At 37.7% G+C, this 19,266-nt stretch overlaps 1 protein-coding gene across 1 annotated transcript in view; it reads left to right on the top strand.

Annotated features, from left to right (window-relative positions):
- Window positions 1–15,390, top strand: part of LOC125458240 (voltage-dependent anion-selective channel protein 1) — a 30,777-nt gene extending 15,387 nt beyond the window's left edge. Inside the window, exons 2-9 of the mRNA XM_048543328.2 lie at window positions 798–869; window positions 1,401–1,450; window positions 8,561–8,713; window positions 8,796–8,848; window positions 9,394–9,621; window positions 10,809–10,959; window positions 11,127–11,184; window positions 12,494–15,390. Coding sequence (XP_048399285.1) covers window positions 803–869; window positions 1,401–1,450; window positions 8,561–8,713; window positions 8,796–8,848; window positions 9,394–9,621; window positions 10,809–10,959; window positions 11,127–11,184; window positions 12,494–12,585 — 852 coding nt within the window. The 5' untranslated portion in view covers window positions 798–802 and the 3' untranslated portion in view covers window positions 12,586–15,390. The remainder of the gene's footprint in view (window positions 1–797; window positions 870–1,400; window positions 1,451–8,560; window positions 8,714–8,795; window positions 8,849–9,393; window positions 9,622–10,808; window positions 10,960–11,126; window positions 11,185–12,493) is intronic.
- The last annotated feature ends 3,876 nt before the right edge of the window (window positions 15,391–19,266 follow it).

The raw sequence follows: 19,266 nt of genomic DNA, 5'->3' as shown, positions 1-19,266 counted from the left end.
TGTTGTGAATTGATTGAACTAGGGCTTGACTGCGGTGATAGCCAGTGGTGTTGCAGAACGGGGACGATTATTGTTACAGTGGAATATTTAAATTACGGAGTTCAGCTGGCTTGTTGCAGCAATTCCTCAGAGATTCATCATCCATTCTTGGTAATTCCCCACAAATTCCACTTGGTTACAGTTTGCTTCGCCACCCCTTCATCTCTGTCTTAATTTTAACATACCTAGTCAATTGGGTTCAGGTAATGTTTAAACAAATAGTCATAAAGAACTTTTTAAAATAAAATCTGCAAAGTGTTATTTCATTTTGTGATATGTTAATTTATTACTATTCATGGGATATATAATGGTTGTTATGGAAGCACTTCATATCACCTTAGATTATTGCTGGGAAATAAAACTTTCAGTCAAAAGGGAAGTAACAATATATAAATATTTATATCACATACTAGCTGACAACAGGAATGCAGCAAAATTGTACCATGTGGCAAATCAAAATGCATTATTTTTTGGGAATGTTGACTTGAACTTTAGGGATGCCACCAATTTTTTTAAATACTTGATTTAATGAAGTGTGTACTAGATTTGATAGAAGGGCTTGTATTGCACTGTTTACAATGGTGCCTTGATATAATCAACAGCAGGCAAATTTCAAAAAGCAGCTATTGGTAGATAATGAATAGCAAGTTTGGACTGTAATTGTGAAAGTATGTATAAGCATGTTATTGTAGCTGACACATGTGGTTAAACGTGTTGGGTCATGTAAGTGAGCACCACAACTTTGTTCTTTATTCCAGATAAAATGGAAATTCCACCAACTTATGCAGATCTTGGTAAAGCAGCCAGAGATGTTTTTACCAAAGGCTATGGTAAGGAATTCAGTATTTAAAAGAATGGCACTGTTCTGGGAGCAATTATCTATAACTGGCAGCTTCTTTCTTCTAAAGTTTGTGAATATGTCTTCACACTGTGAAAAGCAGGGTGTTGACCATTGTACTTCGCTGTATGCCGTTACTAAATGCATAATGAAATGCAGTGTACTGTAATTATTTTTGGCACAACTTCTGAGATTGATTCTGCAGAGTACACTGATCATTTTCGTTATGTGGAGCAGCTCTGTGTACTGAAATGCAGTTTTCATAGTTAAGACATTTGCTGTCAATACACTTGTCCAAATCTTGATGTGGCTGTGTGTAAGTTGATGGCAAAGAATATTCTGTATTGAGCAGTTGTTTAAATGTCATGTGATTTATTATGCTTAGATTTTAGCTCTAATTTATTGAAGTTCTGATGTCTCTTAATTGTTAAATTTTCGACTCAATGTAGCTATAAAAACTAAAAATAAGTTTAGTTAGTGAAAACTGAACATCTTAAAGAAATTATCTTTGATCTCTTGATAGGATTTGGTTTAATAAAACTTGACTTGAAAACCAAGTCGGAAAATGGACTGGTAAGTACCACAAAAAAAAAGGAATCTCATTCTTTTTCTTCTGATTTTGTTAAATCATCTTGCTTCAGTATCATCCTGGTAATCGTTAATCCAGTGCTTCCCAAACATTTTCCTCTGTTACTGTATTTTGAGGTTTGAAAATTCCCATGATCCTGAGTGGCACTTGAGAGCAGGTGTACTGTTGTTAGAATTTGGTTGGAGCACTACACTAGCCATTGCTGCCTCGGCATTTTGACTTCAAGATGTAAGTTCGCACATCCACTCAGTCTCAACCCTTACTTTAGAAAGCCCTGCATTAACCTTTCAGCCTAGTGTGTTACTGGAATAAAGTTGCCATTTTGATTCAGAGAATATAATGTACCTGGTTGTTTGGCTCATTGACTTATTGAGGAGAACGAGAGGAAAGATTTCCCAGTGAATTCACCTATGAACAATTTATACTTTTGTTCAGTTGTGACTTACGGCCAGTTGCAAAGGGGTGGACATCATGCTAATCTTATGTGAACTTCTGTTCAGACTACATCCAGGAAATTGTCTTTTTGTTCTGAATGCTCTACAGTTTAAGGAGGATATATTGCACTTGGAGGGGGAGCAATTCAGATTCATCAGAATAGGATTGGTTGCTAAGAGTTCAGTTATGAGTTTGTATGGGGCCCAGGCACAGATTTAAAGCATTACATGTTGCATATCTCTTCAAGATCTATCAGTTTGTCCATCTACAGGAATACAGTTTCAATCTATTTGCTACTCGAGCATTGCAAGAATTTGCAAAAGCAATGCGGAGAAGTAGTTTGAGTGGCTAACTTGTTTTAGAGTCAACCATGTTATTTGTATTTCAGACTAGGTGAAGACAGCAGATTTTCTTGTCTAAAAGGTGTTGGTGAACCAGATGGTGTTTTTTTAACGACAATGACTTCAGTTTTGTGGTCCCAAAAGACTAAATTTTAATTCTAAATTTACTTATTAAATTTACATTCCACCAGTTGGTGTGGTAGGATATGAACCCATATCACCCATTTGGATCCCAAAACATTAACCTGAACCTCTGGATTACTAGTTACTTGACTTGACCAAAATGCCAGTACCTCCCCAGCATCTTCCAAAGTCAAGACTGCTGCCATTCAGATCAACAGATGGAAGGTGCAGTAAAGCACCATCAGCTTCAAATTTTCCTTCAAGCTACATGCTGTTTTCACTTGGGAATATCTCTCTGCCTTCATTGTCACTGCATCAAAATCTTGGAACGCCCAGACAGCATTGCATCCATACCCCACTGGTTGCAGTGGCTCAAGAAGGTAGCTTGCCACCATATTCTCAAGGTAACTTAAGGACAGGCAATAAATGTTGGTCTAGAAAGTGATGTTTACATTTTTTAAACAAATAAAAGCAGTACATGCTACACAATTTGTACTAGATGTTTTTGTGACATCGAGTTTATGGAAAGGGAATGTGGGCAGGGAGCCAGGAGCATTTTGCAATTGTCAAGTCTAGAGTGACAAAGCTATAGATAATTTCAATGACATAAGTTGAAGCAGGTTGAAGTTGGTTGATGCCGTGGAAATGAAACTGATCATTGTTATGCAATAGTTACGTGGTTGAAACTTTATTAGGACACCGGATTAAAACTGTCTGGTTCAGCCTCACAAATGGGTCCTTGACAAATGTCTAGGGAAAGGAGTTTGAAGTGGGGACCAAAGACATTGGCCTCCCAATATTTATTTATCTATAGAAAATTTCTGCTGATCCAGAATTGGATGTGGACAAGCTGTCTGACAATTTTAGAAGTAGTGTGAGGGGTGAAAACAGTGTTTGTGAGTCAGAGCTAGGTGATAACTTGTATATGGAAATTGATGCGTTTCCAGATGTCACAGGGGTGGGGGCAGTGTGTAGATAAGAAGTAGGAGGCAGCAAGGATAGATCCTTGGCGGCATCAGAAGTAATGCTGCCAGAATGGGTAAAAAAGCCAATGCAAATGACTCTAAGGCTCTGATTAAATCGATGTTTGATATCAGCCAAGAGTAGTCTCCTCTTACTGAATAATACTGGAGAAAGATATAGGAGGAACAGGATGGTGTTAAGTCGATGTCAAAGGTTACAGACAGTTTGAGAAGCACAAGAAAGGGTAGTTCACCTTAGTCACAACAACACAATCTTTTATGACTTTGATCAGAACCATTTCAGGACTGAAAACTAGGAGCGATTCAAACCCACAAATTGTGAAAACATGAGCATGGCTTTGGAAGATGACAACATTTCAAGCGCTTTAGAGGGAGAATTGACATTAGGAGTGGGTGGCAGTTTGCGAGAATCAGAAGGGTCATGGATTAGCGTTTTGAAGTGAAGGGAGTTGATAAGATTTGAAGGAGGGGGACAGTACCTGAAGAGACACACCACTGATAGTATCAGCTAACAACAGAGCCATGATTGGAATTTGAGTGATCAGAGTTAAGTCGCAATAGGTGGGGTGTGTCATGGATGAGATGGAATTGGAGAGAGCCTCGGTAGAGAAATGAGAGAGATACAAATTATGGAGTACAGCATGTCTTCAATAAGTTTTCCCAGTATACTTTTTTGAAAGGAAGGGAAGGGATGTAGGGAAACATTTGGATTATCTAAATTTACTGTCAGACGTCCATAGCTTCTCACTCTACTTGCATGTGAATGTGAAGGAACTCAGTTTTAAGAAAGCATTGATCCATCTCAGTCCATGATGCCAATCCACTTTCACCAGGTAATTTGTGGTGAGTGGCCTCACAAAATAATGTCTTGTATGTTTAATCTGAATCTTCTGTTAATAATTAAAGGTTTTGTTCCAATTATGATTGATTTTTAAATTGTCATTTCTGAGAAACTTTTCTTGATATTGCATAGTTCATGTATATGGAGGGTTTTTCTATTCCCAAGCTTACCTCATGCCTGTTTAATAAATGCAGTTGTCAGAACTGTAACATTCTGTCTTGTAATGATGGTGACTAGCAAGACATCTACTTTTTAAGAGAACTTTTTCTCCTTTTCCAGATGCAGTATTGTTAGCATCCAGTTGTACTTGACATAGAAACGCATGTAAAATAAGGTTGCTTTCACAACTTCGAGTAGTTTGTTTCCTGTAACCATGCAAATTTTTCAGTTTTTTTTAAATTCAGTTTTTGATTTGTGTTTCTTTGTCATTTAATAAGTTTCTAATTTAGAACTGAACATTCTAACTGAAGAAACTCCCTTTGCCCTCACTTATGTCAGGACAGTAGTGACTTTGGTAATGTTCTTAATTGCATGTCTGTCTTTAAATTTAAACTATATTGCCATAGTGTACCTGAACATTAAACCTGATCAGATACTGCCAGCAAATGCCAAAGACCTCTTTATTTATGGGTTCTAGACAAATTGCTTTTGAAAACAAATTGCTTTTTGCTTCTCCTATGAGTGAAAAACACAAACGTTTATCCAATGATAAGTAAAAACTCAACAAAATTGGGAATAACTAGTAGGTTTGGTACCATCTGTGGAGAGAGGAAATTAACATTTCAGGCCAATGACTTTTGATTTGAACCATATTTTTCAGTTTCTCTCATCAACTTCACTGTGATTTAAAGCATTTTTTTTGTTTTTGAAATCAGTTCTACTCACCTTCTAGACTTTAATCCAAAAATCAGTTCAGCATCCTGCACCACCCACCCACCCTGTCCAGTCATCTGTATCAGCATCTCTCACATAATCTCCATTGCAAACCTGCCAGCCTCTTTACATAATTTGGAAACCGTTGAATAGCCCATAACTGTTAATGAATAGACCAGCTGTGTAATGCGAAGTCATCCAGTTGTAAAATGAGTAGGCAGTTAAATTACAGCTGCAGTACTGTTAACTCCCCAAGCAAACTGATGCCAGAACTGTTAAAGTATCATATCTGCAATTTAACTGCCCACTTAACAGATGTCCAGACTGAAAGCACAAACAATAGGGAAAGCTTAAACAACTAGCCATTATGAATGGACTGCATTATTTTATCCACTTTGAATTTTTAAAAATTCAGCTGAAGACTTTTCCCTATTAATGTTGACATTTTACTTTACATCTACCAACTGATACTCTGGCAAACACATGGTTTAGCGAATGGGTAGTTTCAGTTTTCAACCATGAGATTGCTTATGATTCACCTTTTATTTATATTTTATGATGAATTTAAATGAAGGTGAAAGCATTTTGTTTAATTTTTAATCTCTTCCCACTACCAGTCCATGATTCATGCCTCCGTTTAGTTGGTACAAAAGTCTGGCCATTTCCTTTTAACATGAAAATGTGTAATGGTGGAATTCTAATAACTCTCCTCAGCTGTCCCTTGATTCAGGAAGTATGTCTATTTGGTGTAGCAAGTTTCTGCCATGGGTCTTCACGTGACTGCACAGGCAACTTCATGACCCATTGATCTTTGGACATATAGGACAGGATGTCCCATGGTATAGTAGCATCTGGAGCACAGAATTTGCTTCATTTGCTTCTTTCTCTGCTGGCCTCTGCCTCATTTTAAAGGCATCATGCCTCAAACTATGACACAACATATGGATGAGTAATTGTTATTTTGAACAATTGATAGCAATCTTCACCCAATCATTAGACTCATTGCTGCTGTGCTTCAAGGAGAACTTTAAAGTGTCTTTGTAGCATTTTATTTGACATTATCTGAAATGTTGGCCATTGTTTAAGAATCGGAAAAGTTGGATCTGGCGGAATAGATAATTTTGGATCAACTCAGCACAGTGTCCAGTCCATTGAAGTTGATTTTTGCAAGTGTTTTACCCGAGTGCATGTAAAGTTGGCTTCAAAAAGGGCATTAAATTTTGATCATCAATCCTGTTATTGCGCTGCTTCATCTTCTGGATTCGTTAGTGAAATTCTCAAGCATGCCATATGTCACTGATGCACCATCAGGGTCTCATTTCAGTGCAGGAGCGTGGTTACAACAGCTGCTTTAAATGTTCAGATGTGTTGTCTTTCTTGTCAAACACACTGCCATGGTTTATAGAAGACTGAGCTGGCACTGCAGTCCTGTGGCTGAGTGTGAACCAAAGCAGATATCTCTGACTTTTGGTTCTTTTGTTCTAGTAGGGGTTTATTATTTTGGAAGCCTGCAGTGAGTTGGGCAGGAATTACTCTGCACCATCCTTGCTTGACTCAATGAGTGGGTTCTATTAGGCCCACTCAGCCACCGACATTGCTTTAAAAGTGGACAAAAGACCTCAGTTCCAAAGGTTAGATGTTAGTGACTGCCCTTGACATCAAAATAGTATTTGATCGGGCGTAGCATCAAGGGCCCCTAGCAAGCCGAGAATCATTGGGAATTGGTGGGGGTAAGGAATCTCTCTGGTTGCAGGTATTGAAATTGTTTTGGTGTTGGATTCTCTCATCAATGGTGGCCTTTTCAGAGAGCCAGTATGCCAGGGTATAAGAAATGCGCAATATATTCTAGATTCAACATGTATGGAAGTTTGAATATTGATTGTGTTCCATCCGAAAAACAGAGTTGTAGAGATTGAATAGCTTGCAAATCTGGTGGCAGAGTAGGCAACGGTACTACAGGCATTTGCATGTTGTAGATTACATGTGACTCTGGTGGTCAGTTTAGTTTTGACACTATCACAATTTTTGGATAAAGCATTTTCCACCTAGGTGGCATTTAATACTCTCAGCAAAGGAAACTTGATCTTCGAGGTGACTAGCCATTGCCAATTAGAAGTGGTATGGGGGCGCTGGTGGTGGTGGTGTGCTATCATATTTATGACTTGGCTGTTATTGAGCGGTGAGCAAGAATTGGTGGAGGGCGTGTCGTTGTAGGGAATCCTGAGGGACAGGATTTACATGTATTTGGAAAGGCACGGACTGATTAGGGATAGTCAACATGGCTTTGTGCATGAGAAATCGTGTCTCACTAACTTAACTGAGTTTTATGCTTTTTGTAATTTATGCAAATAATTTGGATGTGAACATAGGTATGGTTACTCAGTTTGCACATGACAACAATATGTGAGATGTAGCAGATGGTGAAGAAAGTTACCTCAGAGTACAACAGGATCTTAAACAGGTGAGCCATTGGGCTGAGGAGTGGTAAATGGAGTTTAATTAAGATAAATGTGAGGTGCTGCTAGAAGGGTCTAGGCCCGAAACGCCAGCTTTTGTGCTCCTGAGATGCTGCTTGGCCTGCTGTGTTCATCCAGCTCCTCACTTTGTTATCTCGGATTCTCCTGCATCTGCAGTTCCCATTATCTCTTTGCAAGTATGTTGCTATTGGAGGGTTTGAACCAAAGGGGGAGGCTGAATAGGCTGAAGCTATTTTTCCCTGGAGCATCAGAAGCTGAAGGGTGACCTTAGAGATTTATAAAATCATGAGAGGCATGGATAGGGTAAATAGACAAAGTCTTTATGCTGGGGTAGTGGAGTTCAAAGCTAGAGGGCATAGGTTTAACGTTAGAGGGGAAAGAATTAAAGGGGGCCTAAGGGGTTTCACACAGAAGCTGATGTGTGTATGGAATGAGCTGCCAGAGGACGTGGTGGACGCTAGTACAATTACAACATCTACAAGGCATCTGGATGGGTATATGAATAGGAATAATTTAGAGGGATGCGGGCCAGATGCTGGCAAATAGGACTAAATTTATTTAGGGTATCTGGTCGGCATGGGCAAGTTGAACCAAAGGATCTGTTTCCATCTGTATGATTGAGTCTACATTGATGTTACATGTGTCATTGATAGAAAGTGGTCTGGTTTCTGCCTGCACAGAATGATATTTGGCATCAACTGAGGTAGGATTGTCAGCTGCTCCACTTGGTTACCATTTCTTTTGCAGTCGCATATTCATTTTGTCTCATTTTAGGATTGCCTAATCTAGCCTCTGATGTCAGAACAGCTTTACAATGTTCACTGTGCATGAAGGTGAGCAAAGGATGTTTGAGTGTGGACTGACGGTGCTAAAGGAGCACGCTGGAGACCGTGTTTTGGAGCCAATGTGATAACCTGCCATGAAAGCTTCCATTGTATATTCCCCTAAAGTGAGTCTTGTAGAAACACTAATGTCAATGCTGTAAATCGATCTCTGTTTTAACAAGAATTTTCTGTTGTAGGAATTCACAAGCTCTGGTGCTGCCAACATGGATACTGGAAAAGTTACTGGCAGTCTGGAAACAAGGTTTAAGTGGGCAGATTATGGATTGACATTCACTGAAAAATGGAACACTGATAATACTTTGGGAACTGAAATTACCATTGAAGATCAGGTAACTAAGCAAAAATCGCAAACCTTAATCTCATTTTGCCTTTTTAAGCCAAAATGCAAACAACATTACTTTTCTGTTTTAGCTCATGCAAGGTTTGAAGATTGGATTTGACTCCTCATTTTCTCCAAATACTGGGTAAGTAAAACATCCAAGACAATTGATGTATTACTTTTTCTAAACTTGCAGCAATAGCTTTATTACTTTCAAGATATCATTTTCATGAATCAAGTATATTCAGCTCTTCAAAAACTATTTTCTTCTTCCTCTTTTGTCAGTGTCTCTGAATGAGAAGCTGATTTAGATAGTATTCTTCCAGTCTGTGCCAATGATAGTAGGCCAGTAGCAAATCAGTGGTATGAGCACAATCCAAGATATCTCTTCAGTGCACCTCTTCTGGGAGGATGTACTGCAACAGCATGGCGAGAATGAATATCCAGATCCTGCTGTTTTATAGTAGCGTTAATCATTTTGAATATTCTGCTCAGTATTTTATGCTTTCAAAATTCTTGGTCTGATAAAAATGCAAAATATTAATCTTGAATAAAATCTAGAATAACATGCAGAAGCTTTGTTTTCGTGTATGCTTCTGAAACAAGAAAAATAATTGAATTAGTAGTAGTTTGGAATGTAATATGAATAGGATCAGTTTTAATTGGTTTTACTATTTTTGTTTTTAACAGAAAGAAAAGTGGAAAAATCAAGACTGGTTACAAGAGGGAACACATCAACCTGGGACTTGATGTTGACTTTGACATTGCTGGGCCTGCTATACGTGGAGCTTTTGTGTTTGGTTTTGATGGCTGGTTAGCTGGATATCAGATGACCTATGAAACTGCAAAATCTCGGATCTCACAGAGTAACTTCGCTGTTGGTTATAGGACAGAAGAATTCCAGCTCCACACAAATGTGTATGTATACACTAAGTGCATTCCCAAAAATGAGAATAAATGTTGGAATCTTGTTTTCATAACCTATCTTGCGGGGGGTGGGGGGGAGAGAATCACCTTGTATGACAAGTTTCCAAAGTCCCATTACCGTTGAAGTGATTTGCGCAGCTTTTGTTAAGTTAAAACCTATAATACAACATTGAATTATAAATAGTGAGATCATTTTGGTATCCATCTCTTTTTTTACCATGCATCTTTAGTTCTCCATGTCAGCGGAACAGAGACTTTACACAATTTTTAAATCATATCTTTAACGTGGGATCATTTATATCCAAAGAAAGTGGGCCTTGATGCTGTTTCACAGGAAATATAGCAACTCAAATTGTGCGCTGCTCCCTCAGGAGTTCATTTTGCCGTCAGCATGTATCTTGAGCTTGGGCTTCTGGAATGAAATTCTTCATTATGTTATCAAATGACTTGAGCTGATGTTTTTACTGTAAGGGATGTTGTAACTTTCAGATGAAAAATATTTCAACAAGGTTAGATGCTTTAACTCAGCTTCATTACATAAAGGCCAAACTTGTATTTAGTATAATGAATAATTAAGTGTGAAGATTTGGGAATTAGGTTTCAGGAGCAAGAGAGCGGTAGGAATAGAACAACTCTTGAAACACGGCCTTGATCAGTAGTTAATGACCATAGCTGAATTATTTTAGAAATGTGAATGAGCTTAATAAGTGGCGTTTCCGTAAAAATGTTTTTAGCCCCTGAAGTACAGTATATGTATACCAGTGAACTATTTGGAGTAAATTATTAAGTATTATTGAGCACTTGTAAATATTTCTTAATAATATGCCAAACATCCAGTTTCTTAGCAATGTGGTATGTCTGTTTTTTCACTTAATCTAACCTCATCAAACTTTTTAAATATATTTTTTAGAGTGAGGACTGTATTTAGGGAGAGAAAGAGGGCATGTAGGTGTCTAAGCTCTTCAATATTTTCCAGGGACTGGGTAACAAAGTAACAGTAGTACAGGCCAATAAGTAAGAGGTTGTTGTAACAGTACGATTATGGAAGCCTAAAACGAAATCTATAAATATCTAGAAAAGGAAATTTTGTTTTTTCTAGGTTATTGTTCCTTAGTATTTTCCTGAAAGAGGTGATGTTATAAGTTACTTCGGAATGATATGCATGTTCCTCACTACAGGAATGATGGCACAGAATTTGGAGGCTCTATTTATCAAAAAGTCAGTGAAAATCTTGAAACTGGAATCAGTCTAGCTTGGACAGCTGGGAATAGCAACACTCGATTTGGTATTGCAGCAAAATACATGATTGATAAAGATGCAACGTGCTCGGTGAGTATGAATTTAATAACTTCATTCATTTTGTGTACAAGAGGGTGGAAGGGAGCACAGTTTTTAATATATTTACATTCTAAAATGTTTATTGTGTAGAAAAAATAAAGGCGATGGTTACTTTGATATTTCAAGAACTGTTAAAAGTTTGTTCTTTTCCTCAACAGATTAAAGTGAACAATTCAAGTCTCATTGGACTTGGATACTCTCAAACGCTGAAACCAGGTGAGCCACATTTGATTTTAAATAAATCTAGTCTTGTTCAGTAATTCCTTTTTAAAGTATTCTAAACCAATATTGAAGAGTGATCCAAATATTTTATTCTTATTAGAAATCTCTTTTATATTGTGGGTTTTTTTTAAATGACTTCTTCTCCTCCACACGCACACAAGGTGCAAACTCAGGCATGACGAATTGGGAGCAGCTGAGTGATGCCCATGCTACTGAAGTGTCCTAAAATGCATGAGTTCCTATGAGAAGTAGGGAAGAAGAATAACTTGTTTAACGTCTTATTTTCCAGAATACATAATTCTGGCATCTAGTTATAACATTACACATGGCTGCTTTAACCTAATAAGTAATACTCCTTTTCTCACCTCCCATGTTTATTCTGAGCAAATAGCTTAAAAGAGTTTTTTTCACTTTGGGACAGTGGAGGTTGCAGTCTTCACACAGTATATTAGTGAATGTCGAACTTGAAATATTAACCTGGTTTGTTCAATAGCCAGATGGTTGCTTCTGCAGTATAATTAGAAATTGTGTGTCAGGCCCATGAGGAGTTCCTTACGTAGCAAATTCATAGGGAATTGCCTGGGAAATTGAAGATTCCATGGGTAATTCCTCGCGGCGTATCTTTTGTAAATCAGAATTTGAAGGGTTCCACTGCAGTTAAGCTAAATGTTACTCAGGAAAAGTTAGATTTTAATACCTAGTGTAACTCCTAGTTTAGTATTAAACTGTTCCACAATTTGTCATTGAAACTGTCCAAATACATCTTCTGTTTACTTCTTAGATACGTTGCATTCTTAACCCTTCACAGGAGCTGGCAGTATGGTTGTTTGTGTTTCTGGACATTTAAGCCGTAAGATAAGAGCAATTATTGCCATTAAAAAGTGGGCATTGTTTGATTTCGTCCAACTTTCCTGCACAACAAGGGATGTGTTGGATTTCAGATACACTCCACTTTTCTGATGGAGGCGTAATTAGAATCTCCTGCTAGAAACGTGGAGCTCTGCCTTAATGGAAAATTTAGGAACAGAGTGGCAATCTGACTGTAGTTGCCTCCCCTTGAAAAATCCAATGTATTATTTACAAAAGATTGTAAGGGTGCCATAATAGCAATGGAATTAACCCCTGGTATTAAATAAATGATCAATGTTAAGTAAAACCAACATATCAATCTATTTCTTCTAGTTTATAGCCATTGTTTTGATTTTTTGCATTTGACCATTTGAATAAATGTTTACTCTTCACATTGTTAGTTTCATTGAGAGATATGCATCATTATTATATAGCTTATCATTTTTCTCCCTAGGCATTAAGTTAACCCTTTCAGCTCTGCTGGATGGCAAGAATATTAATGCTGGTGGACATAAACTTGGTCTTGGATTTGAATTTGAAGCATAATCCCGGAAATGGGGGAGAAACCTACAATCAGTACATCCCAAATATTTTCCACTGTAGTGACCCGAAGAATCTGCTGTTCACTTTTTTTTTGTTGATCCAGGTGTCCAATGTTGTAAAATCAAATTGTATTCTCCAGATGTGGTTTGAAGAACAGAATGCGTTATCAAAACATCATTATGACTATTTATTGTATCCCTTAGACACTTGAAATTCATCTGTACATGTCTCTTTTATCTCCCGGTGAAGACTGGTTGTATGTGGCGCAAAAACAAATTACACACTTTATTGCCTTTGATTGAAATTGTGGTTCCCTAGTCCATGCACTAGCGGTAAAGTTGATGCAGCAAAGCCTTGTGGAGAGATTTGTATGTTTCCACCTGGTATTTGTGATGTTTGGGCTTAATGAAAAGTTTAAAAAACACAAACACAAAAGAAATTTAGTGTACAGTCTTTTTGAAAAATTGCCTGTTGTGCGGCTCTTTGCTTGAAATAAACATTGTCTTCCATGTTCTGAGCTTAAAGAAAATTATGTAATCTAATTTGACCAGTTTTATCAGCCCTGAATAGAGAGACGTTTGACATTACTTTCTGGTCATTTTGCTGAAGTCTACAAAAAAAGCACTACAACAGTGATTTTCAGTATGCAAAAAAAAATGGTGGAGGACCCATTTACATGTATCAGCTATGTTAATTTAGCTTGAATATACCATTTAATTTTCTAGATTTCTTAAACACTGTGGCTCAAATCCACCAGTCCCGCAGAAATGGACTGGACAGCAGTGCCCTCCATCACTATCTACCCAACGTACACCGTACCAGAGCAAAGTCAATATGCCAGTATGGGTGCTGTATTGGGCACTTACCAAGATGAAGTAGCAAATGCAACACAGAAGTCAGTAATTGTGGCCAGAGATACTGCCCCATCAATTTTTTGCTGTGCTAATCAGCTTTTACAAGGGCCTATATTGATCATACTCCTGGCTTGAGAGTGGGATTTCCAACTAATCAACGGACCTGTGTCAAGATATTTAGAGACCAAGACCGAGGGAATTTCTGTTTGCAATCCCAAATAAGGGTCATGTTGGAAGTTCTATCTGCTAACAGTTGTTATAAATTTGATGCAAATTCTACTGTATAAAACTTGCATCATAGGATTATTATTAGAAACATTTTGGTACATAGAATTAACCAATAGTAATGTATTTCCTTGCTCCAAGAAAAACCGCACTTCAGTGCATTCTGGTGTTATCCTGAGATTAATTTATCTGTTCGGAGTTAAATACTTACAAAAGTGTAATCTGTATGCAAGTATTTTTTATTGACATGACAATGTGAAAAGTAGTTATGAATTCACATTCAGGTGCATCTATGTTGCATTTTAGCAGAAGCAATTCTTTTAATTGGTACTTTTAAAACAAAACCTTTCTTCTTTTGCCCATGTCTCTCTCGCAACATGTGTTGATTGCTCCATTTGATTACATCTGTGCCCCATCACAAGGCGTAAAATTGTATCATTTACTGAATTTTATTGGGCCATCTCTCTGTACTTGAGTATTGATTATCTTTGGATTCATTACCCTGTTTCTGAAAGAAAGTGTTAGATATTCAAAAATTTTTGCAGTGGCTGACCTAAATAATTTTAAAAAAACCACTCAATTTGCGAGTTAAGAATGTATAGTTCTCAAAGGGTTTTCTTTAAAATGGGCAACTTCAATTCAAAGCTTGCTTTGGTATGTTAACTTGATTCCTTTTGCAGCACTGTTTGTATAAACAAAAATTCAATTTTCATAGTAAAACCATTTAAAAATGCATGCAGTCTTTGAATCAAAACCATTTTGAGGTACTGCACCATTCCCATTGTAGTGCTTAATGTTGAGGGTAAGAATAATTGATTCTTGCCTAAAGTCTTATACTTTTCCATTTTCTTCTGGTAGAATTGTGATTTTTTTTTCAGGCTTTGAATTTCTGCTGTGCTTTAAAACCAAAGGGATAATACAATTGAAGTAAAGTTAAAATTGTTTAGCAGGTACTTAGAAGTACAAATACTGTGGTACTGAAAATCCTTTCTTCCCATCAAGTAGAAACATTCTTCCCAAGGTACCTGGTGATTTAAATATTTCAGTTCATCTGCAGGTTAACTAACTGATTTTTTTTTCCAATATGTAAATTATAGACCTTTAAACTATATTCATGAATGATCTATTGGTGATTTTTCCCCATTCAAGTGTTGATAATTCCAAATAATGTAAGAAGAGCATCTGCACGAAATCGGAAGTAAAATAGAAAATGCTACAAAATCTTAAGTAGCACTGTAGAAAGAACAGTCATGTTTGTTTGAGCTACGTGAGCATTTATCAGAACCGGTTCATGTGCTGCCTGAGCTATTAAGTATTTTCAGCATTTTCTGCTTTTATTCAAATTAAAGTTAGCATTGCAGTTAAAGCAACATGGATTTATAAATATAGAACTTGATAAATCAGAAAGAGACTCCCTTTTTGAACATTTTGGGTAGCTTACAGAAAATTATGAAATTAACATATTTACAGTTAGGCCACATTAGTCCAGGGCCTGAGCAAATTAAAGTAAATAGTTTCCCAAAAGATGACTTGCTTAACTTTTCCTCAATTCCTTAGACACTATTCAGATTCAGCAATTTGTATTTTTCCTGTTGCTTTACTCCATGATTGGTGCATGGTGTATGTGCCACCCCTTCACAAAACTGCATTTTCAGTCTGTTGCCCACAGTTTTGAATAGATGTTTCTTAACATGTATTTCCGAATTAAACCCAAAGTTTACTCTCAAAATACATTGTCTTAATTTTGTTTCCAAAAAGATGTAACTTGCTTATTGGTCATTTCGTACATTTTTTTCCAAGTTAAAAGTTTAGTTTTAAAGAAAAACTCAGAAGTTAGATATACAGTTTGTGTTGAGAACCACCTATGCTATTTTTGTTTTCTGTTTGTGCTTTCACAGGTCTGTGACATTGTACTTTGATAAACTCTTTGTTACTTCTCTATTTTCTGTACGTTGTTAATTCTTGTTCAAAGAACAAGATGAGTCAGTGTATAGTTACACTTCAGTGTGACAGGCCTAAGCCTGACTTGATCCACAAGTAGGTGTGGTTTTCTAGTCACATTTACTTGTTACTGATTTGCTTTGTTTCATTCACATTAGTTTTGCAAAGAAAAATATTTGTGCTATGAATTGTATATTAGTGTTATTACCCAACATAGCAATGTGTGTACTTTTTGTGGGGGTTCTGCAGTGTATGACTGCAGTACCTCTGGAGGATGCTACACAAATATTGGCTCCTCTTAACACAGACTACACAAATATCTGCTCTTGTACAATCAATTTTATGTTAAAAACATGGGGAATAGACAAGATATGGCTGAATCATCAGCTTTTACATAATATCTATGTCATCCTCATGTTCTGGCAATTGTAATATTCAATTCAAATGCAAAGACACAACTAAGTGTTGTAATGGGAGTGTTATCTTTGTTATCACTTCTGATGCACAACTGCTAACGTATTGAAAATACAATAAATTTTCTTTTGTGTGCTGTAAACTGCTTCCTTTCCCCAAAAACATCTTTTTTTCTTTATCTGTCATGAACCCAATGCTTTGCTTTGTGCATTTGTGTTAATTGAGAATAAGCTTCAACAAGCTACTTGGCAATTAATCTCTTACATTTACTCACAAGGTATCTAGATGCTTGGGGGGAAGCAATTAAGACTTATTTTCTCTTCACTAGCCTGAATGGTCCTGCCCCTACAGCCATCCAGGTAAGAGGAGTCACTCTATATACTGAAATAAAGTAAATCCAAGATTTGCGTTTATTCACTGCTGGAGCAAGTTTGTTTTTAATGACAGGTCCTATTTGTTGTTCTTATTATAACTTCATTGCTAGTTTTCAAATCATGTGACAAACTCACCTTTGTAATCTCCTACAATTTTCCTAAATTTTTCACTTCTCCAATTTTGGTATGTTGCACAGCCTTGATTTTCATTGCTTTACTAATGATTTCCAAGCTTTCTATTTCCTAATTCTGAAGCTCTGGAATTCCCTAGTTAACTACTTCTCTCACCCTTTGTAAATGTTTCCTAAAATCTACCTTTTTGAAGATTTCACCCACCTGAACCGTGATGTATTACAGTGCCAAATCTTAACTCTCTTGTGAAATGCCTTTTGGATAGTTGGAAGTTGCCATTGTAGGCAAGCTTGCTGGTGGGTTTGATTGCAAACATTTCATCATGTTGCTAGGTAATAGTCAGTGTGCCTGGTGCAGCATTGGTGTTCTGTCTGGGATGTTATTTATTTGTATACCCCAGTTTGTTGAGGTAGTTGTTAGCTCTTCAGGTTCTGTTTCTCAGTGGTTTGTACTTAGGGTCTAATTCAATGTGTTTGATGGAATTCCAGTTAGAATAGCAGGAATTCCCTGGCATGTCTCTGTTTGGCTTGTGCAATTTATGGATGTGTTGTCCCAGTTGAATTCATATCTTATTATTTGTGTTTAGTGGGGCAAGTGAGAATTGGTTGTGTTTCCTGCTAGCTAGTTGGAATTTGTGTATCTGTGTTGACAGTTTTCTTCCAGTTTGGCTGGTAGTGTGTCTCTTGATCCTTGCATGGTGTTTTGGGTATGAGATCCTTACGTTTGTCAATTGGTGTCATAGGATGGCTGTTGGTTTGTAGGCACCCTGATACTTAAGGGTCTGAGCAGTCTTGTGGTCGTTGCTGAAATGTCCTTGATACATAAGGGTAAATAGTGAGTCTGGTCCTGTTGTGTCCTGCTTGTGGTCTGTCTTGGAGGTAACGGTGGGTTGTGCTTTTTGGGTATCCATTCCTTTTGAAGACTTCGTATAGGTGCTCCTGTTCTGCTTTGTGGTGTTCCCGGGTTGCTGTAGTGTGTTGTGAATTGTTTAAATAGTGGCCTAACGTAGCTTCGTTTGTGGTCATTGGAGTGGTTGCTAGGTAATTGAGTCTCTGGTTCATATGTGTGGTCGTTCTATGTACTCTAGTTTGGAGTTCTCCATTGTTTGTGTGTTCTACTGTTGTGTCCAGGAAGGGAGTCGGTTGATGTTCTCTTCAATTTCTGTGAATTTTATCTTGGCGAGGGTGTTTGTGTGGATGGATTTCATCTAGTTTTGTGCGTTTCATAATCACCGACTTCTACATATTGGACCCAGAGTTTGCACTGTATAGTGGGGACCACTGTCCGTTCTGACCTTTGCATTACTGCTTCTGCAATCAGTCCTGATATTGGGGATCCCATTAGTGTTCCGTTGATTTGTTTATATATGCTGTCGTGAAGGTGAAGTGGGTTGAGAGGCACAAGTCTAGTAGTTTCATGGTGTCCTTATTTTTGGTGTGTGTCCTGGGGTGCCTATCTACTTGATTCATCCACTAGTGTAGCAATTGTCTGTTTCGCTAGATCAATGTTAATCGATGTAAATAGTGCTGTTATGTTGAAGGATATCATCATCTCGTCCTCTTCGATCCAGGACAGCGGTCCCCGCTGTACAACCCAAACTTTGGGTCAGATATGTAGATGACACCTTCATGATTACCAAATGCACAGAACTGGAAGAAACCCACTGTTGCATAAATAATATCACCCAGATAAGTGTGAAGTGATTCATTTTGGAAGGTCGAATTTGAATGCAGAATACAAGGCAAATGGCAGTATTCTTGGCAATGTGTAGGAACAGATGGATCCTGGGGCATACGTCCATAGATCCCTCAAAGTTGTGACCCAAGTTGATAGGGTTGTAAAGAAGGCAAATGGTATGTTGGCTTTTATCGCCAGACCTGCGGAGTCTTTTCATCAATTTCTGTTTTGTATTTCTGATTTCCAGCATCCACAGTTCTTTTCTTTTTCCCCTCAGGCAATTAATTTGAGATTAGCAGATTTAGATTTTATTGTTATGTACTCAAGTACAGTGGAAAGTGTATTAGTGTTGCTGAGTATGGTGCCATCATAGGTACAAAAGTTTTTTGTACCAAGAGAAAGAGTTCAAAAGTTAAGCAGAATAAGACAAATAATAAAACAAGGTAACAGTTTAATATTAAAGTCCTTCTTGATTTAAACTAGAAAAATAAAGGAATAAAGTTAAGTCCTTGAGTCGTCCACTTATCTCGCTCTCTGGGAGACCTTAGCTGTCTGTCCTCACTGCTGCTGCCGCAGATACCAGACCACTTCCTAACAGCTTGGTCTTCGTGTTGGGCAGTGACACCATTGCTGCTGCTGCTACCTCTGGAACATGCGTGGGCAGGATCCACTCACGCCGAGAGACTGAGGTGAGACACCATTGGTGCTTCCCCTGGGTCCGTGCTGAGGCTGGGAAGAAACACCACGACACAAAGAAACAAGAAGAGAAAAATGGAGAAAGAAACGGACAGAGGATGAGCTCAGGCTAAAGTGTCCTACTGTGGTGCCATCTTGAATAGTAAGACATTCATGAAAAAGCTCATAACTCTGCTCAAGATTTTGGTCATTTGCATTATTAGCTCTTTATGCTGCTCAGTGTGATTTTACAACGTTCATGTGAAGTGCCTTGGGACATTGTTTGTTAAAGGGGCCAATGAGTTAATTGTTTGTTGTACAAGACCACTAACTCTCAAAATACTTGGACTATACTACTTCACCTTCTTTCATGTAAGGATTGTTAAATTCTA

This window comes from Stegostoma tigrinum, chromosome 13 (assembly GCF_030684315.1).
Source record: "Stegostoma tigrinum isolate sSteTig4 chromosome 13, sSteTig4.hap1, whole genome shotgun sequence".
Taxonomy (NCBI): domain Eukaryota; kingdom Metazoa; phylum Chordata; class Chondrichthyes; order Orectolobiformes; family Stegostomatidae; genus Stegostoma; species Stegostoma tigrinum.
Note: the sequence above shows the minus strand (reverse complement) of the source record. Positions and strands in the feature narration are given on the sequence as shown.